The sequence below is a fragment of the Macaca fascicularis genome, chromosome 11, assembly GCF_037993035.2.
Source record: "Macaca fascicularis isolate 582-1 chromosome 11, T2T-MFA8v1.1".
In the NCBI taxonomy this organism is placed as follows: Eukaryota; Metazoa; Chordata; class Mammalia; order Primates; family Cercopithecidae; genus Macaca; species Macaca fascicularis.
This window is the reverse complement of record NC_088385.1, coordinates 139,668,930-139,686,661: the sequence shown is the minus strand read 5'-3', so window position 1 is coordinate 139,686,661 and position 17,732 is coordinate 139,668,930. Positions and strand designations below refer to the sequence as shown.

Here is a 17,732-nt window from a genome sequence, read left to right as displayed (position 1 = left end):
CGAGCGTGTGTCTGCGTGTGCCTGCTGCGTGTCCCTGCCCCACACCCGCCCCCGCCCCCTGCCAGCACGCGGGCCTACGCACCGGCGGGGGTGCGGCGGGCGGCGTCGGGGGCAGCCCTGCGGGGAAGGGGGCGAATGTGTGTTGGTGCTGGTGTGTGTGTTGGTGCGTGTGCTGGTGTGTGTGCTGGTGCTGATGGAACTCCGCCCGCAGCAGAGCCCCCGGGCCCAGGGAGGCGCCAGGCCGCTCGGCGCTCTGCACCAGAAACCGCGTGTTCAGCTCTTGCCTGAGCAGCTCGTGATCTACAAGAGAAAAAGAGAGAGAGACAGAGAGGCACGTTGGCCGCGGGCTCCCGGTGGGGCGAGGCAGATAGTCACCTGGCACTCCCGGGGTCGGCAGGCCAAGCCGGGGTGGCCGCTCGCCACGTGCAGGCCCAGGGGTGCAGGTAAGAGAGGAGCCTGTGACCAAGTACCAATCAGAATCCCCGAATGAGGCTGGCAATACATGATTGGCTGGCTGAATGAGACCGACAGGCTGGCATCTAGAGGCAAGAGAGAACACGGTGAGCCCCTCCCCAGGAGCCAGGGTCCAGCCACCCCCAGGCCAGCGTCCTGGTCCCATCCCGGGACACACGGTCATCCCCAGCCTGGGCCAGGCTGACTCGGAGCCTGAGGAAGCGCCTGGGGGCCGAGGGAGGAAGCCTTCGCGGTTGGGGTTCCATTGGGATGGCGCCTGCTTGATGTGCGGTCCCCTCCTCCCAGGGCTCAGGACCCAGCAGGCTGCGGGGGAGGCCTGGCCCCAGCAGGGGAGGCCCGTGGGCCTGTCTCAACGTGAACACGTCTGTACGTGTGCGCACATGTGTCCTGCCTGTCCCCGCACGCAGACACGGCCCGTGGCCCAGCAGGGACCCCTGGGGAAAGGCACACCTGGAGGGACCATTCAGAGGTGCCCAGGATCCGCGGAGCCCGCAGCAGGTGGGGGGCCCGGCTGTGCGCCCCTCCCCGGTGGCTGTGTCCCCACACCCCCTACCCCTGCCCTGGGTGAGATCGCGGCCGAGACACCTACCGGCCGGGTGTCCTGGGAGGACCAGGCTGCTGGCCGGCAGCGCCGGGGGCGGGGGCAGTGTTGGGGGCGCGGCAAACATGGCCGCGTGGAGCTGGTGCTGCGCCTGGGACCGGAGCGCCAGGTGTGAGGTAGACAGGTGGGGGCCCGGCCCGTGAGGCGACAGCGACACGTGCTTCCCCAGGCCCAGGGGGGCGCTGCTGCTCCTGCTGCGGGACACGGGGCTCAGTGCCTGCCAGCCCGGCCCCTGCAGAGCCCCCCAACCTGAGCCGCACAGGCCCCGCCCCCGCGGGGACCCCACCTGAGGCCGTGCAGGCCGTTGGCTGCCGCCTGGCCGTGGCCCGCGAAGGCGCCCAGGGATGCAGGCACGTGTGTCGGGAGCAGGCCGCGGGGCTGCGGGGGTGGCGGCTGCGGGGGTGTCGGCTGCGGGGTGTGGCGGGGCGGGGCAGGGGGCTCCTTCTTCACCAGGGGGCTGGCGCGGGAGCCGGGCGGGGGCCCCGGGCAGGGCGCGGCGTGGGGCGCGGGGCTGGCCGCGGGCAGGAAGCTCTCGGCGCTGAGCTCACGGCTGCGCTCCAGGCCTGACACCTTGGGCACCGCCCCGGCCTTGGCCTCCGACTTCTCAAGCGCTGGGCCTGCAGAGAGAGGGTGGCTGCGTTCAGACCAGCAGGGCCTCGTCCCTGCCCCTCCGGTGGCCCAGAGAGCCCTGGAAGATGCCCGGTGCCCAGGCCACGTCTGGTCTCCTGCTGTGCCCCCATTTCAGATGAGGCAGTCACGGAGGCCACGCAGCCAGCTGGATCTCACCGAGGCTCCAGGCCCCGCCCAGCGGAGGGAGCTGGCTTGGGAGCCTGGGCCTGGGTTGGGGGTCGGGGTGGGTAGCCCACCTGCCCGAAGGTGCATGCAGGGACAGGACAGGACCTGCAGGAGTCAGTCCCTGGGCAGGGGCTGCTATGACCTCATTTAACAGACAAAACCAAGATACATCAAGGACTTGGCCCAAGAGGGGAGCTGGATTTGAATGCAGGAGCTAGGACCTGTGTGCCTAGGCCTCATGTTCACCGCCCCTGGATGTGCCCCCAGCCCAGGGCATGGGTCCATCCCACCCCAGCAGCAGCACCCACAGCTGGTGCCCACCTTTTCTTTCTGGAACCCCCTCGTGGAAGGCTTGACCACTTCCCGGAAACTTGGGCAGGGACTGGGTGGGAGGCTGCCCCCCCCGTGACTGCCCGTCACCCGCCACCCTTCTGCCCACCTAGGCATGTCCCCCGCAGGTCCTGTGGGCCCATTTGAGCCTCTGGGGCCTGCCCCCCCACCCCCGCATACCCCAAACCCTCCTTTTGAGGCCCCTTCAGGCAGGTCTCAGATCAAGTCCCCAGGAGCCAGGAGAGGGCAGTGTCCATGCAGCGGAGCTCCTGTTGCCTGGGCTCAGGAGCTGTCACAGTCAGGGGGCTCAGGAGCTGTCACAGTCAGGGGGCTCAGGAGCTGTCACAGTCAGGGGGCCAGGAGCTGTCACAGTCAGGGGGCCAGTTTCGCAGAAGCAAAACCAGGTTCCAAATGCGACATGCCTCCTGTTCACGTCCCTGGCAGACCCTGCTTCCTTCCTGAGGCCTTGGGATGGTGGAGCCATGGCCCATGGGGACAGCTGCAGCCACCCCTGCCCATGTGACCATGGAGCCTGGTCTGTTGGGGCCTCAGGGAGCTCCTCCCAGGCAAAAACAGGCAGCAGGAAGCAGCCCCATCTTCACTCTTCATCTGGGGTCAGGCCTTCCACAGCAGCCACCACCCAATGACCGCAGAGAGGCTGTGCAGAGGACACAGGAGAGAGGGAGCCCACGGCACTGTCTCCACCAGTTTTCCCAGCCCCCTGGGTCAGCCCCACCAGACCTCTCCTCCTCTCTCCATCTCCAAGCCAGCCCCGCACACAGTAAGAGCCGTGCTCAGGATGGAAAGAGGCTCAGGCTGCAGGCCTCCTGTGCCCTTCTAGCACCTCCAGCCCTCACTGGCACATTGTCCGTCCAGATGCAGCAGCAGCAGCGGCAGCAGCAGCGAGCTGAGTATTCAGCAGCCCTGCGTGACACTCTGTCTGCGAAGCCACCTGCCTCTCCTGTTGGGGCCCGTCCCATGCACACCCCTTCCGACACCACTCCATCTGCACCTGCTTTGCTGAGATGCTCTGATGTGAACAGGCTTCCAACTTGAAGGCAGGTGAAGGCCATGACTGCTACAGGGCAGTAGGGCCCATCCCTGCCGGTGTTGGCAGGGCCTGTCCTGTCTAATCACATCCAGGTGAAGCTGTCCCAGCAAAAGGGCAGTTCCAGCTGGAAATCCAGAGAGGCGGGAGCCGAGACCCCATGGTCCTGCCAGAGATGCTGCCCGCCTAGGCCCTGGCGTGGGAATCCCAGGATCCCAGCACCAAGGAGGCCTTAAGAAGACACTGGGGCTACCCCCTCTGGAGAGGGTTGCTGGACCGTAGACACCCCGCCCCACAGCTCACGGCCACAGGGTACGACGGCCTGGCCTGGAAAGGCTATCCAGGCCCCTCTACTGCACCACAGGGCCTCGCAGGCTGCAAAGCCAGGGACGTGAGTCTGAGTCCTGTTTCTCTTTCACTCGGCAGCCACAGGTGCTTGTGATGCCTGTGGCGGGGGGGCCTCCAGTGCCAGCTGGTCCCAAGTATCTGACCCCATGAGCCTGGGGAGGGCCTGAGAGCAGGCGTTCCTAACGGTTCCACCTTGGGAGCTGCTGCTGAGAGCGGAGCCCAGGCCCTGCCTACGGCTCAGTGGCTTCCTCTACTCTCCCCTGCTCCTGGGGGCTTCCCAGCAATCCCAGCACCCTAGTTCGACCCAGTTCTGCACCCCAGGCCCCTAGACCATCTCTCCCCAGACTTCAGGGGGATGTCCTGCCACCAAGACGCAGGGCGCACCATGTGCCTTCAGAGGCCCAGGAGCTGAGCTGAGGGGGGACCCACTTACCTTTATCGGTTCCTGGGGCAAAGAGCTTCTCGGAGCCCACGGATGCCTGGAGAGAGAGAAGGGGGTCAGGGGCAGTCAGGTGGTTCTCATCCTCGTGGACCCTGCGCCCGATGCCCACACACAAGTCTGGGTGGGTTTCCAGCAGAGCCAGGCAGGATGTGCCCTTGTGGATGCCCCATGTATGAGGTGAACATGCTTAGTCCTGAGCTCCACACGTGTGCACATGTGCTCACACCGGCGGCACACGGGCCCCTCTCTGCTCAGAGCAGCAGGCTTCCTAGAGGGGGTCTGAGTGAAGACGGGGTTTGAGGGGGGATCGGGAACCAAGGCTGCTGCTGGCGTGCCCTGGGGGAGCACTGGCATTTGGCAAATCTGCATCCCTCCCAGGAGAACCAGCACCAGGAGCTGTGTGGACCCCCACCTGTCAGGCCAGAGGTGGATGATGGAGAACCCCAGGACACACGTCCTGTTCCCAACCACGGCCCAGCACAGGCGCCTTGGCAAAAGTGAGAGAACCAGGATACCGACCAGGCTGGACATCTGGGTCCACAAGGCCATAGGACACCTCGCTATGCTCCCGAGCTGGCTGAGCTCCAGGCCTGGTGCCCAGCGCCCACAGGACACTGCGCTATGTGCCTGGGGCCATTTGAGCTCCCAGCACCCACAGGACACTGTGCTCTGTGCCTGGGGCTGGCCGAGCTCCCAGCACCCACAGAACACCGCGCTACGTGCTGGGGGCCGGCCAAGCTCCCAGCACCCGTGGACACCACACTATGCTCCCAGGCTGGCCGAGCTCCAGGCCTGGTGCCCAGTGTTGCTGAGAGGCAGCTGAGTGTCCTGGGCCATGTGGGGGAGCCTCTCAGAGGGTCAATCGCAGAAATTGCGCAGCCCCACTCCTCTATCTCTTCCAGAGAAACTCACCCAACCACCCGCCACAAGCGGGTGGCGAGAGCGTGGGCCTGTCAGGGCGAGAGCATGAGCCTGTAGCCACTGATAGGGAGGGGTGGATGGAGGGTCCCACGCTCTGGGGGACTTCACAGCAGTTTTCAGGAATGAGCTTGGTTAAGAATGACCTTAAATAGATATTTCCCCCCTAGTTTCTTCTTTTTTGTTTTTGTTTTGATTAGACAGCTTCATTGAGTTGTGGACTGAACATTTCTGTACACCTGGGATTCACACGTTGAATTCACTCCCCAGGTGATGGGATCAGGAGGTGGAGGGTGATGAGGTCATGAGGTATTGAGTGTGGATGGAGCCTCACGAACGGGATCAGTGCCTTATAAAGGGCCCCAGAGAGCAGCCTAGCCCCTTCCACCATGCCAGGACGCAGCGAGAAGGCACCCTCTGTGAACCAGGAAACCCTCACAGGGACTCTACCATGCCTTGACCTACTTGCGGCCTCCAGCACTGAGCTGTGCATGTCTGCTGTGGACAAGGCACCTGCTGGGGTACTGGGCCAGAGCAGCCCGCATGGACTAAAGACCTGAGATGTAATTCACATACCATCCAACTCACCGTCTAACGCTTACAATTCACTGGCGTTTAGTATGTTCACGGTGATGCACCTGTCACCACGGTCAATTACAGAACGTCGTCATCACCCCAGAAAGAAACCCTGACCCATAACTGTCACCCCAACCCTGGGAAACCACAAATCTTTCTGTCCCTGCAGAGCTGTTCTTTCTGAACTTCCATGTGAACGCCGTCAGGCGACACGGACCTGCTGTGATTGGCTTCTCTCACTGCATGGCTTTTGATGTTCACACACACTGCAGTGTGTACCCTGGAGAGATCGGGGACACTGTGTGTGTGGGGGAAGCAACTGCAAAGAAGTGTTATGTGGCATCCGGACAATGTGCCTGTGCTTGGGCACGTACACACACTCGGGCATATACACACACTCGGGTACATGTACATGGGCACACTCGGGTACGGGTACATGGGCACATTCTCAGGTATGTGTACATGGGCACTCTCGGGTATGTGTACGTGGGCACTCAGGTACGTGTACGTGGGCACACTCGGGTACGTGTATGTGGGCACATTCTCGGGTACGTGTACGTGGGCACTCGGGTACGTGTATGTGGGCACACTCGCTCTCGGGTACGTGTACGTGGGCACATTCTCGGGTACGTGTACGTGGGCACTCGGGTACGTGCACGTGGGCACTCTCTTGGGTATGTGTACGTGGGCACATTCTCGGGTACGTGTACGTGGGCACTCGGGTACGTGTACGTGAGCACACTCGGGTACGTGTACGTGGGCACACTCGGGTACGTGTATGTGGGCACTCAGGTACGTGTACGTGGGCACACTCGGGTACGTGTATGTGGGCACATTCTCGGGTACGTGTAGGTGGGCACTCGGGTACGTGTATGTGGGCACTCTCGAGTACGTGTACATGAGCACACTCGGGTACGTGTATGTGGGCACTCTCGAGTACATGTACATGAGCACACTCAGGTACGTGTACGTGGGCACACTCGGGTACGTGTACGTGAGCACACTCGGGTACGTGTAGGTGGGCACTCGGGTACGTGTATGTGGGCACTCTCGAGTACGTGTACGTGAGCACACTCGGGTACGTGTAGGTGGGCGCTCTCGGGTACCTGTAGGTGGGTGCTCTCGGGTACGTGTATGTGGGCGCTCTCAGGTACGTGAACGTGAGCACTCTCAGGTATGTGTACGTGGGCACACTCACTCTTGGACTCTCGGATACATGTACGTGGGCACTCTCGGGTACGTGTACGTGGGTGCTCTCGGGTACGTGTACGTGGGCGCTCTCTTGGGTACGTGTACATGGGCGCTCTCGGGTATGTGTACGTGGGTGCTCTCGGGTACGTGTACGTGGGCACACTCGGGTATGTGTATATGGGCACATTCTCGGGTACGTGTACATGGGCACTCAGGTACGTGTACGTGAGCACACTCGGGTACGTGTAGGTGGGCGCTCTCGGGTACATGTAGGTGGGCACTCGGGTACGTGTACGTGGGCACTCTCGGGTACGTGTATGTGAGCACACTTGGGTACGTGTAGGTGGGCGCTCTCGGGTACATGTAGGTGGGTGCTCTCGGGTACGTGTATCTGGGCGCTCTCAGGTACGTGTACGTGAGCACTCTCGGGTATGTGTACGTGGGCACACTCACTCTTGGACTCTCGGATACATGTACGTGGGCACTCTCGGGTACGTGTACATGGGCACACTCACTCTCGGGTACATGTACATGGGCACTCTCGGGTACGTGTACGTGGGCGCTCTCGGGTACACATACGTGGGTGCTCTTGGGTACGTGTACATGGGCACACTCTCGGGTACGTGTACATGGGCGCTCTCGGGTACGCGTATGTGAGCACTCTCTCGGGTATGTGTACGTGGGCGCTCTCGGGTACGTGTACATGGGTGCTCTCGGGTATGTGTACGTGGGCGCTCTTGGGTACGTGTACATGGGCACACGGGTACGTGTACGTGGGTGCTCTCGGGTACATGTACGGGGGCACACTCACTCTCGGGTACGTGTACGTGGGTGCTCTCGGGTACATGTACGGGGGCACACTCACTCTCGGGTACGTGTACGTGGGTGCTCTCGGGTACATGTACGGGGGCACACTCACTCTCGGGTACGTGTACGTGGGCGCTCTTGGGTACGTGTACATGGGCACACTCGGGTACGTGTACGTGGGCACTCTCGGGTACATGTACATGGGCACACGGGTACGTGTACGTGGGTGCTCTCGGGTACATGTACGGGGGCACACTCACTCGGGTACGTGTACGTGGGTGCTCTCGGGTACATGTACGTGGGCGCTCTTGGGTACGTGTACGTGGGCACACTCTCGGGTACATGTACATGGGCGCTCTCGGGTACGTGTACGTGGGCACACTCTCGGGTACGTGTACATGAGCACTCTCAGGTACGTGTACGTGGGCACACACTCTCGGGTATGTGTACGTGGGCGCTCTCGGGTATGTGTACGTGGGCACTCTCAGGTACGTGTACGTGGGCACACTCGGGTACGTGTGTAGCTGGATGGCAGTGTGTGCACAGATGTTTGTGTCCATGAGCATCACGTGTGTACACAGGTGCGCGAGTGTCGACGTCCATGTTGGTGAAACTGTAGAACAGGTTTCGAGCTCGTGTCCACCAGGAGAGAGCAGTCCCCTCTGGGGATGGTTGGGGTGGGGGGCACAAGAGACTCGGCTTAAACTCTCGTATTTTAAGTTTTTAGGAAGGAGACTGCTTTCTGGTAATACTTGTGTAGCTGAAACGTAATAGTGACAAAGGTAACAAAATAAACGGCTTCGCTACCAGGGAGGGGCCAGCCAGGCTTGCCGAGCAAGCACGGCTGTGAGAGACCAGGGCGTGGGGAGCATCTGACTCGGAGGCTGGGTGTTGGGAGACAGGGGCTCCATGCTTGTCTGTCCCCCAATCTGTAACATGATCTGTGACTCTTAGGGCTAAAACAATAAAAAGGGATTTAGGAAGCCGGCTGGTGAAAAGTGCACAAGACCCACAGCTCTCTAACTTGCTAAAATCTGGGAGGGCAGCCAGACGCGGTGGCTCACACCTGTAATCCCAGCACTTTGGAAGGCCGAGGCGGGCAGTTCACGAGGTCAGGAGATCGAGACCATCCCGGTTAACATGGTGAAACCCCATCTCTACTAAAAATACAAAAAACTAGCTGGGTCCCAGCTACTTGGGAGGCTGAGGCAGGAGAATGGCGTGAACCCAGGAGGCGGAGCTTGCAGTGAGCCGAGATCGCGCCACTGCACTCCAGCCTAGGTGACAGAGCGAAACTCCATCTCAAAAGAAAAAAAAAAAACCTTGGAGGGCGAGGGCAGGGGCCCTCCCAGAGCCAGGAAGCTCGCCAGGGCGTGAGCCAGCCCAGAGGGGCACTGGGTGTTGGGAAGAGGCCTGCTGTCCCCGTGCCACAGCGCACGTTTCCCATCACCCCCATCAAAATCCCAAGCAGGGATCTGGAACACATGCATTACTAGGTCCTTACTACGGGAGCTGCTTCCCCTGAATCCCGCATGACCCAGCCAAGGGAGCTGCGCTGCTGTCCAGGGAGGAGAGGAGGTGGCTCAGGGTCCACTGGGGCCTGACGTGGGGCTTGGGTGAAGCCAGGCCCAGCTGCCCAGAGGGCAGGGACACCCGTGTCCAGCAACTAGCAGACGGGTCAACGGTGAGCGTGTGGCGAGACAGTGCCTGCCTCAGCCACACATGCACATGGAGGAGCTGTTGACACACGCTCCGTGAGCCTCAGAAACATCACAGGAGCTAAAGCCAGACCACAAAGAGCACACAGCCGTGTGACCGTGAGTGCAGCCCAAGCCACAACAGCCGGAGGGGTGCTGGGGGTGGACAGGAGCTCGGGGGTTCAGGGGAGACCGTGGTGGGTGTAAAGTTGTAGGTATATGTCAAAAAGAAAACCGCACACTGAAAATAGCTTCATTTACCGCAGAAATAAATAGGTGCATTTTACCACCAGTAAATGACAGCACTGGAAACCAATGAAACGACGCGACACGATGCCGGGATGGACGGACAGATGGACGGAGATCCAAGAGTGGGATGAGAACCCCCAAAGTTCCCACGGATGCCGGGACGGACGGAGAACCACAGAGCAGAATGAGGAGCCCCAGATGTGGTGCAGGCTGTGGGGGCCAGGCGTGGGCTGCAGGCTGTGGGGACCAGGCGTGGGCTGCAGGCTGTGGGGACCAGGCGTGGGGTGCAGGCTGTGGGGACCAGGCGTGGGCTGCAGGCTGTGGGGACCAGGCGTGGGGTGCAGGCTGTGGGGGCCAGGCGTGGGGTGCAGGCTGTGGGGGCCAGGCGTGGGGTGCACGCTGCAGGCTGTGGGGGCCAGGCGTGGGGTACAGGCTGTGGGGGCCAGGCGTGGCGTAGGTCCTTCAGAGCAAGCTCCTGTTTCACCCCCTTCTCGAAATAATTCCAGACAGATCACAGACATAAAAGTGAAAAACCATCAAATGTATCAGAGAAAACCAGGTGTGGATTCCACCTTCTTGCTGGAATGGGAAGCCCTTCCTAGTCATATTGCAAGAGCCCAAACCACAGAGAAGACCAGTGGGTCCATGCCTGTGAGATGGCAAGAGCCGAACAGGGCCTGCCACACCCACACGCGCCCAAAAGGCCCTTGCACAGGAGGAAGGTGGGCCCCTTGGAAGGGGGCAGTGGTTGGGCCCCGCATGTGCACGTGTTAAAGGGCTGCGGTACAGCTGGTGTGAGGGGACGCGGAGCTCCTGGCACTGACGCTACATGGTCTACTCGCCCTGTGCAGTTCCTGGCGGGGCTGAGGGGTTCATCCACCTGCTGAGGGCCGGCAGTGGCGGGGGTCCTGCAGCCCAGCCTCCCGCTGGGTGAAACACCAACTCTGTGTCCAATGTCCCCAGCCACCAACCCCCAGGCAGTGATGTAGAATGTGCTTCTGAGACGAGGGGGCCGCTGCTCAGACCCAGCTCAACCATGCAGCGGCTGGGTCAGATGGAAGCTAGGAGATCCTGGCACCCCATGCAGGGACCCTCCCAGCCCCGGCCCAGGGCCCCGATGACCCTCTCCCTTCCCCAGCCTTGCAGCCACCACCCCTCGAATCCTGGCTTATTACAAAGAAAGAAGGACAGGAACCTCTCACCCCTGGGAAGTCGGGGGCCCGGAGGTTGGGGCGTGTGCCTTTCTCCCCTCTGCTCACCTCAACACCATCCCCCAGAAGTGTGGCTCCCATGGGGTCTGCCTCCACCTCCCTGCCCCATCCAGCCACTGCTGGTGACCCAGGCTGCGCAGTGACCATCCAGCATCAGAAACGGGAAGGACTCCGAGAGAAAGAGGAGGAACAGTGAAGGGGTCTGCGCAGGTGGGCAGGGAGGAGTCCAGACCAGCTTTTGGGCCTCCAGGGGGCTCGGGGCTCCCCAGAAAGAGCTTGTCACTTCCTTGGCCGTGCCCATCCCCCAGCAGTGACAGCACCAAGCGCTCCCTTGGGCCAGGCCCCCAAATCTGGGCCCCTCACACAGCAAGGATGGGGATGATGCACCCCAGTGCTGCTCCACGCCAGCCAGAAACCAGGCACTGAACGCCCAGGCCTGCCACAGCCCCCTGGGGTCTCGCCTGGGCCTGCACCATCCTCCTGGGAGGCCTTCCGGATACTCATCTGAGGGGCTGCCCCGTCTCTGGCACCCACACGGGCCCTCTTCTTGGCTGGCGTCTGGGTTTGAGCGGCCTCTTCACCAGGTGGCCCACCTGTTAACTGCCCCCTCTGCGGGTGGGGCAGCAGGCCCCACCACGCTGCCAGGACTCTCCAGGGGCCAGAAAGGAGGTGGGTGCTGAGGCCTCCCAAGTGGGCAGAGGGAGGAAAAGCCAGCTCAGCCTGCAGTTTGACGGCCAACCCAAAAGGGAGACACCAAAGCACAGCCCCCAAAGCCGGCCCTCGTCTCTAGGGTAACCACAGGTTGGAGCCCTGGCTGGGGCTCTGCTGCTGTCCCCCCTCACTGGGACTCAAACACTCTAGTGGGTTCCACTCCACGTCCCAGGCTCGAGCACAAGCTCCCCAAGGCCACAAGGGGGCGCCCCAGACACCGGCAAAGCCAAGAGGGCTGCAGGGGAGGGGAGGGTCCTCCGCACCGGCCGCGCGACTGGGGCCATCCAGCACCCACTCTGGTCACACCACAGTGGGCCCTACACTTAGCAGACAAGTTTGCTCGGGGAAGTTGAGAATGGGTGCTCCAGGGGTCCTCGGCCCTAGGAGAGGCCCCAGAACGCAGCTGGCCTCCACCTCACAGTGAGAACCTGGACACCTGGCCAGGTGCAGCCACGCCCATTCTGGAGGGCTGAGAGCAGACCAGGGGCCGGCCCTCTGGGGGCCTGGCCCAGGCTCCAGCCCCTTCCTAGACCACACAGGAGCTGCACCTTGTGGGGCTCGTTCTCCCACGCGGTCCCTCAGCTCTTTCCCTTCTAGGACAGGGCTTCTGGCGCTGGCCAGCTGACCTAACGGGGGGGGGGGGGGGCAGCCCCAGGGGCCACCAGACCCGCGTTAACTTCCCAGCCATGATCTCCAGGAACGTGACCCAGGCGCGAGCAGCCGCCTTCGCCTCCCATCCCGGCGCTGAGCCCGCGTGGGGTGGAGGGAAGGGGGTCACTCCAGCCCGGGATACAGGTGGGAGGACTCCGGGCCCGAAGGCTCAGGGTCCCTGCGGAGAGGCAGAGGGGACGCCCGGGCGAGCCTCAGCCCCCGCGAGGTGCACAATCCCGGTGGCGGGCGGAGGTCAGGGCGCGCTTTGTCTGCTAGGACCCGACCCGCGGAGCAGCCTCGGCCAGACACGCGGCGCAGCCTGGGCTAGCCGCGCCCCGCCCCAGACAAAGAACTCCAACTCGGGGCAGGTGAGCGCGGCACCGGGAACCCGGGTGGCCGATTCCGCACCGGGGCGCAGACAAAGGCGCGCGCCCCCCACAACGCTCGGCCCCGCCTACACCGCCGGATCCCAGGTGCCCGACCCGGGCCTGGGACCCTCGGCCGCGCCGCACTCCTGTCCGCCGGCCGCCACGTGCGCCCCCGGGAGGACGCGGTCTCCGCGCTCGGCTCCGGGAGAGGCGGGGTGGGCAGAAGGCCCGGGGATCTCGGGCGTCCCGCTCTTCTGGGGGCGGTCTCTCCCTCTCCCCTGTCCCCCAAAGTCCCGATCCCTCTCCGGAGTCCGCAGCGCGCACTCACCTCGCCGGCGCCCCAGGCGATCGCCACTAGTCCCGGGGCCGGAACCGGGGTGCATGGAAGCGGGCGTGGAGCGCGGGCCCCGGGTGGCCCCGGCCCGTCCAGGCGACCCCTCTCCCCGCGTGCCCTGCTCAGCCGGAGCTCGGGCCGGGGACGCGCATGTCCGCCGCGCCGGCTCTGCGCGCTCTGGGCGGCACTCGGTGCGCTCTCGGCCCCCGGGCGGACGTCGGGCGCGGCGCGGGACCCGAGGCGGCGGGCGCGGAGCTGGGCGCGCGGTAGGCGGGAGCGCGGGCGGGGCGGGGGCGGGGCGCGGGCAGACCCGACTAATCCAGCCCCGAGGCGCCGATCTACCCGCGCCCGCCGCCGGCCCGGGGTCCGAACGCGCTGCCTCCGATCGCGGCCACCCGGGGAAGCGCGCGCAGCGCCGGCCGCACTAAGCGCTGTGTGGGCGCCGCTCCTCCGGTCCTCACAACAAAAAGTTGTGGACAGCTGCCACTCCGCTCCCAGAAGGGGAAACTGAGTCTGAAGGGGCGACAGCCAGGCGCGGTGGCGGGCGCCTGTAACCCCAGCACTTTGGGAGGCCGACGTGGGCGGATCACTTGCGCCCAGGAGTTCGAGACCAGCCTGATCAACATAGGGAGACCCCCGTCTCTACAAAATAAAAAATTAGCCGGAGTTGGCGGCGCAAGACTGTGGCCCCCGCGACTCGGGAGGCTGAGGTGGGAGGATCAATTGAGCCCGGGAGGTGGAGGCTGCAGTGAGCCGAGATTTCACCATTGCACTACAGCCTGGGTGACAGAGCAAGACCCAGTCTCAATAAAAGGAAAAAAGAGCGACCTCATTGCCACTGTGGAGAGCTGGGACCTTAAGAGAGAAGCCCTCCCCCCAACCACCCGCTGCAAGTCCCGCCCTCCCTGGGCCTCGGTTTCTCCCTCTGTGAAACCCGGGTGCAAAGTCGGAGACGGCTCCAAGCAGCTGCTGTAGCTGCAAACGGCTGCACAGCGCACCCCCCAAGACCACCGCCCTGAACCCCCCGGGAGGGACAGGAAGCACCCGGCTCTCCCTTAGGGTAGGGCGCTTGAATTCGGATCCAGACCCAGCCAGGCCTTCCTGCAAAGGCCGCTTATGTGCGCCTGGCCGACCCAGACACCGGGGCGGGACCTTCCATCCCAGCGCCCACTCAGGCAGAAAACCAGGACACCAACTGCGAGTAAGGGAGGGCGGGCCTAACTCCGGACTGGGCAGTCGGGAAGTGTTTAAGGTCGGGTCCCTCCAAGCTGCTGCGTGGCTGGGGGCACACAGGGAGGCCAGCTCTGGTCGGGCCAGGGACAGACGACTTGGGCACAGGTTTGGGGACTGAGGTGGGAGCTGGGGCCAGGTTTCTACTTCTGGGCTTGGAAGGCCTGGCCCAGGCAGGGCCCATCCATGGGGGAAGCTGCAGCCATTCAAACCACAGGAGCGGCTCCCACACGGGTTCGATGGAGCCCTCTGCAAGCTGGACCAGCACTTTCTGCTCCCAAAGGCGCCAACATGCGCAGGACACCTCCAATGGTATAGAAGGAATCGCCAAGGTCGGCCTCAGCCAGGGAGTTCCAGCCCTCAGGTTCTATTTGAACTGTTTAACCAAATATACGTATTCCCTTTAGCAACAAGTGGCCCCCAAAGTCCTGCTGTTTCCTGCCATGAAAACAGCATGCACTTGTGCACTTCCAGATGTACCGCGTGCCGCAAGCCATAGGGCCCTGAAGCCTGTACTCTCAGGACTTGGACAGGTCACCACTCGTCTCACTGACAAGCAAACAGACGTGCTGCTGGCGTGGCTGGTCTGGGGCAGAGCTGGGCTGAACCGGCAGGCTGGCTGCAGGGCTCATGGCTCAGCAGGGACACTCCTCCAGGAAGGTGGCGGGCCACTCCTGAGATGGGGATGTGGCTGTTCCATTTGAGATGCGTGGAGCCCTCAGGGAGATGCCAGGGTTAGAGTCAGGCCCAGGGTGCTGGCCTGGGCAAAGCCAGCCAGGAGGGGCCGTGAGGACAGGCCATGAAGGGGCCCTGTGCCGAGGTCATTTCTGTCTATCAGGAGTCTGGATGGCGAGGCCCACAGAGAGGGAACGGGCAGCGGGAGGGGAGGAAAGAAGACAGACTCAGGCACAACCCTAGCTCAGCCCCTTCCTGCATGCCTGGCCCTGGGAGGGATGCCATCCCCGGGCCCTGCTCTGGGGTCCCTGCATAGATGGGGCCAGTGTATCCTCAGCCCCGAGAAGCTGTGCTGCCATCGGCTCCTTCTCCGGGTATAGAGCACGGGGGCCTGGGGTCCAGGGAGTTGGGGGATCAGAAATGAGGAATTGAGGGGCAGCAACTAGCCAGCTCCAATTGGGCTACAGCCACAGTCTCAATGTGGCCAGCTTCTCTCTTGGGACCTCACCACTCCAATCACAGGAGAAGCCATCTTCCTCCCTCCTACGAGGCTTCCAACCCCACTTTCCAACCTCAGTCCCGAGGCTGCCTTCAGCACTGACTGTCCTGGAACAGGTAGAGATCCTGGCCTGGGTCAACGGGGTCGAAAACCCAGCCTCGAGCCCTGCCCCACAGCCCTGCGCCCCAGTTTGGGAGTGAAACTAGACCCTGAGAACCCGGGGCAGGTCTGTGTTTTGTTTAGAAAGGAGAGTAGCTCTGATATGAAAGATGTAACGAGGTTAGAAGTCTAGAAGGAAGCAGAGTGGGAATAGATTATCTGGAGAAAGAAAGGCATTCACGGGAGAGCACGCTGATATTAAATATCAGGCTTCCAGGCCAAATATACATAATCCACTTAGGGACTTGATGGTAGTGTTCAGAGGCACATTTATCCAGAGTTTATGGTTCAGCAACCAACACTGTAACTGTGTCTGTCATCGTTATGCAGCAGGGAGGGGCGGGGGGGTCATCATCATGGGAAGGTGCTGGAGACCCCAACCATTGCCAGGAGTGCAGGGCACATAGGGTCCTCTCAGCCATGCTGCCCCAGCCACCCCAGGACACCAGATCACCCTGGGAACCGCCCTGGGGTGCACCCAGCCTCCAATTGGCCACGGTTAGCTGAGTGCTGGGGCCGGGAGACCACAAGACTGCTTCCTCAAGGCTGCCACTCTGTGGGGCACATATCCTTGAATTGGGCCGTGTGGCCCAGTGACCATGATGCCAGCAGGTCCGACAGGGGTGGGGGGCGGCAGGCAAGGCCTGGAGAGGGGCGTCCCACAGGACAGGGGTGGGTGGTGGGGGCAGCAGGAAGGCCTGGAGAGGGGCGTCCCACAGGACAGGGGTGGGTGGTGGGGGCAGCAGGAAGGCCTGGAGAGGGGCGTCCCACAGGACAGGGGTGGGTGGTGGGGGCAGCAGGAAGGCCTGGAGAGGGGCGTCCCACAGGACAAGGGTGGGTGGTGGGGGCAGCAGGAAGGCCTGGAGAGGGCATCCCACAGGATGAACACTCAGACACGCCTAGCAGGCTCTGGCCTGGGGGGTTGGGCCTAGGCCTGCGCCTGCTATTGCAGGCCACGGCCATGCTAGCAGTGTGGCTTTGCCATGGAATGACTCTGTGGTTCTGCCTGCCACAGAGGTGTGTGCTCTCTGAGCAGCGCTGTGGTGCATAGGTGAGGGGTAGGCCAGGCTCCCCAGGCCCGAGGGCGGTTTCATGGGGAGCCCGGAGAACCCTGCGTTCACCATCTCCATCCAGAATGTCGGGAGAAAAGCAAAAGCCAGAACCACCTATAGAGATGCTCAGAGGCTGCCGGCCTGGAAATGCAAATCCTGGCGAATTTCAGCTCCTGGGGAAAGGGCAGAAGGCGCCGGAACTTCGCGGAAACGCAGAACCAGGGAAAGCCTCTGAGCAGAGAGGATCCCAGGGGCTGGGGGAAGAGCCCAGGGATGCTGTGCTGAGCCAGGGATGGCAGCGCCTTCCCGAACCCTAAGGCCACAACCGGCCCTGCAGGCTGGTACGCAGGCAGGAGTGCCCTCCGGGAGAAAGGTGGGGCCACCTGCAGGCCCCAAGCCCCCACCCATCCTGATCCTCAGATGGGGCTGTCCCAGGTTATCCAGGTGAACCTAAATCCGAGGACTGGCATCATTTTGAGGAGAGGAGACACAAAAACACACACAGAGGAGGGGCCACGTGAGGACGGACAGCGGCAGAGACAGGAGCAATGCGGCCACCAGCCAGGGATGCCGGGGTCACCAGGAGTGGGAAGAGGCAGGAAGGATCCTCCTCTGGGGCCTCTGGAGGGAGCGTGAAACTGACACCATGATGCTGGACTTGTGGGTGTGGCCCCCACGCTCACGGTCTGGTGGGGCGGCTACCGTGGCCCCCATGCTCACGATGGGGTGGGGCGGCTATCACGGCCCCCACGCTCACGCTCGGGTGGGGCGGCTACCGTGGCCCCCACACTCACGCTCGGGTGGGGCGGCTACTGTGAAGGCCACGGGACACCACGGCCCGGGGCTGCCTGCCGGGGAAAGCCGTGACCCCCTCCGGAGATACACTACGGCTGCATTCCCAACCGAGCAGAGCTGTGCACAGCGCAGGTTTAACATTTGTTAAATATTAAATCACAAGAAACGCGTACCTCCCCCAAACGCATCGAATTCAGCCATCCCCACAGCCGCCCGGGCCGGCGCGACTCCATTTTACAGGCAAGGAAACCAGGGCTCAGAAGGTCTGCGGTGGAGGTCGCCCCCAGCAGGGGGCAGGATGGGGCCAAAGGCCACACAAGCTTGTCTTCAGAATGTTTGGTTTCCGGTTTCGAGATATAGTTCCAACTGCACATTTTATTTTTCAATTTTTTGGAGACAGAGTCTCACTTTGTCACCCAGGCTGGAGTGCAATGGCACGATCTCAGCTCACTGCAGCCTTGACCTCCCGGGTTAGGTAACCCTCCCTCCTCAGCCTCCTGAGTAGCTGAGACTACAGGCACGCACCACCACACCCAGCTAATTTTGTATTTTTTGTAGAGACAGGGTTTCA

At 62.8% G+C, this 17,732-nt stretch overlaps 2 protein-coding genes across 41 annotated transcripts in view; both read right to left on the bottom strand.

Moving 5' to 3' along the window:
* The window catches only part of FBRSL1 (fibrosin like 1), a 96,921-nt gene that overhangs the window by 13,564 nt on the left and 65,625 nt on the right, over positions 1–17,732 (bottom strand). For 17 of the 40 annotated variants that reach the window (XM_045366251.2, XM_045366260.2, XM_045366253.2 and 14 more), the window contains 5 exons: positions 4,030–4,075; positions 1,362–1,692; positions 1,064–1,269; positions 471–539; positions 83–300 (listed from right to left, as the gene is read on the bottom strand). In XM_045366251.2, coding sequence (XP_045222186.2) covers positions 83–300; positions 471–539; positions 1,064–1,269; positions 1,362–1,692; positions 4,030–4,075 — 870 coding nt within the window. Of the gene's footprint in view, positions 1–82; positions 301–375; positions 540–1,063; positions 1,270–1,361; positions 1,693–4,029; positions 4,076–17,732 lie in introns of all 40 variants that reach the window. The other 23 variants (XM_045366274.2, XM_045366275.2, XM_045366276.2 and 20 more) reach the window with 7 other exon arrangements.
* Positions 5,127–17,080, bottom strand: LOC135966296 (uncharacterized). Its single transcript, XM_065524642.1, has 3 exons — positions 17,012–17,080; positions 12,746–13,393; positions 5,127–9,963 (listed from the first exon to the last, which is right to left on the bottom strand). Exons 1-3 carry the CDS (start codon positions 17,078–17,080, stop codon positions 9,511–9,513), a joined length of 1,170 nt encoding a protein of 389 aa, XP_065380714.1. The 3' UTR covers positions 5,127–9,510.

What these genes read in the sequence shown, in the direction of transcription:
- LOC135966296 (XM_065524642.1), bottom strand. Translation starts at nt 17,080, where the DNA reads ATGGGGGCCACGGTAGCCGCCCCACCAGACCGTGAGCGTGGGGGCCAC. An exon ending in CCCACAAGTCCAGCATCATG is followed by an intron (nt 13,394 to 17,011) that starts GTGTCAGTTTCA and finishes TTTATTTTGTAG; the next exon opens with AGACGGGGGTCTCCCTATGT. An exon ending in TCGCCTGGGGCGCCGGCGAG is followed by an intron (nt 9,964 to 12,745) that starts GTGAGTGCGCGC and finishes TATTTCGAGAAG; the next exon opens with GGGGTGAAACAGGAGCTTGC.